Below are 4,671 nucleotides of genomic sequence, written 5' to 3'. Positions count from 1 at the left end.
AAGCAGTACTAATATATAATATTAATATAGGTAGTACTACAGTTAGTGATCAGCCACTAAGAAAAATGATGATCATGATCTCTCTATTAAGTTTGTTTTTTTTTTTTGGGGGTTTATCTTCTTGATCTCCTGTAACTTGGTTTGAAGTCTGTAAAGACTTCTTCATGTGCTAAAAGCTGCTCATGATGGTTGTGAGGTGATGTGAATCAGTAAATTTCATGAATGAAGCTGCAAAAAAGCAGAAGAAAAGAAAAGAAGAAAAAAAAAGGAAGGAAATTATATGGCTTTTATTCTCTCATGATCTTTTTCAATGCCCACCTCTCTATCTCTTCAATCTGTGGGGTCATTTTAGGGGTCATTTCAAGTGATAAGTGTGTGAAATCTTGACTTTTATGGTGTGATCTTTTGTTTCTTATGGTCATTAAGAGATTCATGTCTGATTTGTCCATGGCTATAGCCATTGGCCTGGTTGGATTTATATAGTAAAATAATGTTTGAAAAAAAATGTTGATTGAACTAGTGGGCACGCCCAATGATAAAAGCTTGGTGGCATAGCAACATTATCATATTTTTAAATTATTTTACTACTATCTACAAGCTATTCATTACTATTTACAAATGTTTTGAGAAATTTTTAGTATTCAAACAATGCGTATGTGTGAGATTTTGTAACTTAAAGTGGGTGATTATGGATGATGTATTAGAAATTTTGAGAAAAATATTCCTATAAAGATTTAACAGATACATCTTGACAATTTGATCCATCTAGCGAGGTTCAAATTGAAAATTTTAGGATGTGGTTAAAAAATAGTTGTCTTACATCACTTTGCATCTGAATGAAATTAAAATATGAACTGGCTTGTTGCTCGCATTTACAAGTGGCCTCTTTCTTCTTGAATGGGAATACTTTTAGTGACTTTTTATGCAGGTTTTTCCTGCTCTTAACTTCTAATTATATGTCTCCCTAATTAATTATGAGGATTAATTATTCAATGCATAGTTGTTAGATATATGGGATATTTCCTTCTTCTTTTGTGTATATAAACTATACTTTGTGCTTTATGTAGGTTGAGGGATTGCTTATGGTAATACACATTTTGTAACACTCAATAGTTATTGAGTAATAGTGTGATGGGCGAAAAGGAAGATGGACCAACCAGGCCTTCTACATCGATTGGACTCACCCAGGTATGATACACATTGGTTATTTGAAAATATCGTAGCTTCAGATATTTTGGTGGAGAATAGTTAATCCATGATTTATTTGTATATTATAGGGATATTATGGAGCTGTAAATCCATATAACCTGCCATATATGATGCCTCCAAATACATATCCACATCCATATCCATATGCTTGGGGTAGCCAGGTAAAGTTATTTTAGTATATTACATTTTTGTTTTGTTTTTTTTTTTGTTGTGTTGGTTTGAGTCATTCTAACGAAGTGGAATTTTTGCAGCAACTGCCACGGCCACCCTTTGGACCAAACATGACATCCCCAGTGGAGAGTAATCTGAGGGAGTTGAATAGAGGTGAAGATAGAACCCAGGTAGTTCATTTCAGTCTCTTTTTATGATTTTTTCTTCTACCTTCGTATTTTCTTGAATAACATGCATAGTTAAAAATGCAGCATTCGGCGATGCCACCATGTGGGCCAACTATGCCCTACCCATATTGCGCAAGTGAGTCATCAACTACGCCATCCAATGCTGCAGGTGAAAAGTTTTTAGGAGGTACACTTTTATCCATATGGTTTAACCTCCATTGTATATATATGTTAAAAATAGCAATGTTCCTAACCATGCAATCCCTCTTGTCAGAAACATATTCATATCCACATCCATATCCATATGCTTGGGGTAGCCAGGTAAAGTTATTTTATTATATTGATTTTAGGGTTGTGCGTGGGTTTGAGTCATTCTAAGAAAATGGTTTTTTTGCAGCATCTGCCACAGCCACCGTATCTGCCACATCCACCTTTTGGAACAAACATGCCATCCCCTTCCTCGACTAATCCGGATGAGTTGATACGAGGTGAAAATACAACTCAGGTAGTTCAATTGACTCTCTTTTTATGATTTTTTCTTCTACCTCCGTATTTTCCTTACTGAATCAACGTGCATTCTGAAAAAATGCAGCATTCGGCGAAGTCACCATGTGTGCCAAATATCCCCTACTCACATTGCGCAAGTGAGTCATCAACTATGCCATCCAATTCCGTAGGTGAAAAGAATTTAGGAGGTACACTTTTTTAACCATATGAGTTAACAAAGCTAGTATATATAATCATTTGATAATGTTCCTAACCATGCAATCTTCATTGTCAGAAACTTCATCCGACATAAATATAGAGCCAGATGCAGAGGGGATGAATGAAGTATTAGATGATGATAACAGAGTCGAGCCTCCAACATCTGGTATGCAATTTTCTACTGATAAAGAGGTTTTAGACTATTACAAACGATACGCCAAACAAGAGGGTTTTGGTGTTATCATAAAAAGGACGAAGAGAGATCTGGATGGGGATGCGAAGTATGTGACCATTGGTTGTGCACGTGGCGGCAGGTACTATCCTAGCCACAGTAATTTAGCAAAGCCACGAGCAACGACCAAAACTGATTGTAAGGCAAAGATAAATGCTCGCTTTGTGAATGGGGTATGGGTGTTGACCAGTGTTGATCTGGTTCATAATCACAGTACCGTTAGCCCACAGAAATCTAGATTTTTTAGATCACACAAATGTTTGGATGAATATAGTCAGAGAATGCTCGATTTGAATGATAGAGCGGGTATTCGGATGAATAAAAATTTTCAAGCACTTGTGACTGATGCGGGGGGGTTTGAGAACTTAGCTTTTCAAGAAAAAGATTGTAGAAATTTTATTGACAAAGCTAGATATTTGAGAATGGGTAAAGGAGGCGGTGAAGCACTAAACGACTACTTTAAGAGAATGAGGAAAATTAATGATGACTTCGTCTCCGTCATGGATGTGGATGATGAATCTAGAATTAGGAATGTGTTTTGGGCTGATGCACGAAGTCGGGCGGCATATGAGTACTTTGGAGACGTTATCACGTTCGATACAACGTACCTAACAAATAGGTACGGGATGCCCTTTGCTCCTTTTGTTGGAGTAAACCATCATGGGCAGTCCATACTCTTGGGGGCAGGCTTGATTTCAAGCGAGGACACAAGCACCTTCGTGTGGTTGTTTGAAGCATGGTTAGAATGCATGAATGGCAGGGCACCCGCAGCCATCATAACAGACCAAGGCAGGGCAATGAAGAATGCCATTCAAATTGTATTCCCGAATGCAAGACATAGATATTGTCTCTGGCATATAATGCGGAAACTGCCTGAGAAATTGGGATCCCACTCGGCATATAACGCAGGCTTGAAGACTGCAATTCAGAGTGCAGTCTATGATACACAAACTTGCGAACAATTTGAGGAGAAGTGGGTGCAGTTAATTCATAAGTATGATCTTATTGATAATGCATGGTTGCAGGGGTTGTACACCGAGAGGTCCTTTTGGGTACCAGTTTACTTGAAAGGTGTATTCTCGGCTGGTATGAGCACTACCCAACGGTCTGAAAGTATGAACGCCTTCTTTGATGGATATGTGCATTCCGGTACGACATTGAAAGAATTTGTCGATCAATTCGACAATGCTTTGAGGAAGAAGGTGGAGGCAGAGACGACATCTGATTTTCAGTCCTGTAACCAAACCGTCCCATGTGTATCCCTATTCAAAATTGAGAGCCAGTTTCAATCAATGTACACAAATGCAAAATTTAAAGAAGTCCAAGCGGAGGTTTGGGGGATGCTTTTATGTAACCCTACACTTGTGGGCACTGAAGGGTGCATTTCCACCTTTGATGTTTTCGAAGAAATCTCTACACCTGTTGGACAGTCCAAAATTGTGAAGTACATAGTGTACTTCAATGAAGACGAATGCGAAGTTAAATGCACGTGTGCCCTGTTTGAGATGAGGGGGATTCTCTGTAGGCATGGATTGAAAGTATGTCAAATGAAGTACATTCATGTGTTGCCAGATAAATATGTGTTGGATAGATGGAGGAAAGACTTAAAGAGAAGATACACACTTGTTAAGAGTAGCTATGATGATTTACGGGTCAATGCGGATGCACGACGGTATGAGCTTGTCGTTAAAAGATGTCTAAGATTTGCGACGCGTGTATCTCGAAATGAGGACCATGTGAATGCATTCTTCCATATGTTGGATGAGTTTGAGCATAAGTGTGTAGGATTAGAGCCTGAGTCCGGTTCAGCAAAGTTAAAAGAGAACGTGGTTGCCGATAAGGATAAGAAAATATTAAGCCCGAACGTTGTTCGGAGGAAAGGGAGACCGCCAACGAGAAGAAAGGTCCCAATGGTTGAGAAGGCTACAAGGAAGAGAAAGAAGACACAGGTATTACATTTTGCATCGTCAGTTGTATAGAATTCTGGTGGAAGAGTTACATATGTTGTTCCTAATAGATGTAAATTTTTATTTTCCAATTTAGACATACAGGAATCTATTTGACGAAGACTCCACTAATATCGACCTGCCGGTGTCAGAAGTTGGTGCTACCGTTGACGAGGTTGTTATCCCAATGCAATGTAGTACTCTAACACAAGTAAGGCCTCTGGCCGATGACGAGGTGTGA

At 38.7% G+C, this 4,671-nt stretch overlaps 1 protein-coding gene across 1 annotated transcript; it reads left to right on the top strand.

The window, feature by feature from the left end:
* The first annotated feature begins 1,131 nt into the window (after nt 1-1,131).
* Nucleotides 1,132-4,671, top strand: LOC118348683 (protein FAR1-RELATED SEQUENCE 5-like). Its single transcript, XM_035690789.1, has 7 exons — nt 1,132-1,188; nt 1,278-1,370; nt 1,461-1,550; nt 1,945-2,052; nt 2,140-2,242; nt 2,329-4,433; nt 4,528-4,671. The coding sequence occupies exons 1-7, from the start codon at nt 1,132-1,134 to the stop codon at nt 4,669-4,671; spliced, it is 2,700 nt and encodes an 899-aa protein (XP_035546682.1).

This window comes from Juglans regia, chromosome 6 (genome assembly GCF_001411555.2).
Source record: "Juglans regia cultivar Chandler chromosome 6, Walnut 2.0, whole genome shotgun sequence".
Taxonomy (NCBI): domain Eukaryota; kingdom Viridiplantae; phylum Streptophyta; class Magnoliopsida; order Fagales; family Juglandaceae; genus Juglans; species Juglans regia.
The sequence above is the reverse complement of the archived record's forward strand: the minus strand, read 5'-3'. Positions and strand labels throughout refer to the sequence as shown.

Excerpts from the sequence above, each read along its gene's own strand:
- LOC118348683 (XM_035690789.1), top strand. The coding sequence starts at position 1,132 with ATGGGCGAAAAGGAAGATGGACCAACCAGGCCTTCTACATCGATTGGA. Across the intron at positions 1,189-1,277 it reads CATCGATTGGACTCACCCAG|GGATATTATGGAGCTGTAAA; the intron begins GTATGATACACA and ends TGTATATTATAG. Across the intron at positions 2,243-2,328 it reads AGGTGAAAAGAATTTAGGAG|AAACTTCATCCGACATAAAT; the intron begins GTACACTTTTTT and ends CTTCATTGTCAG.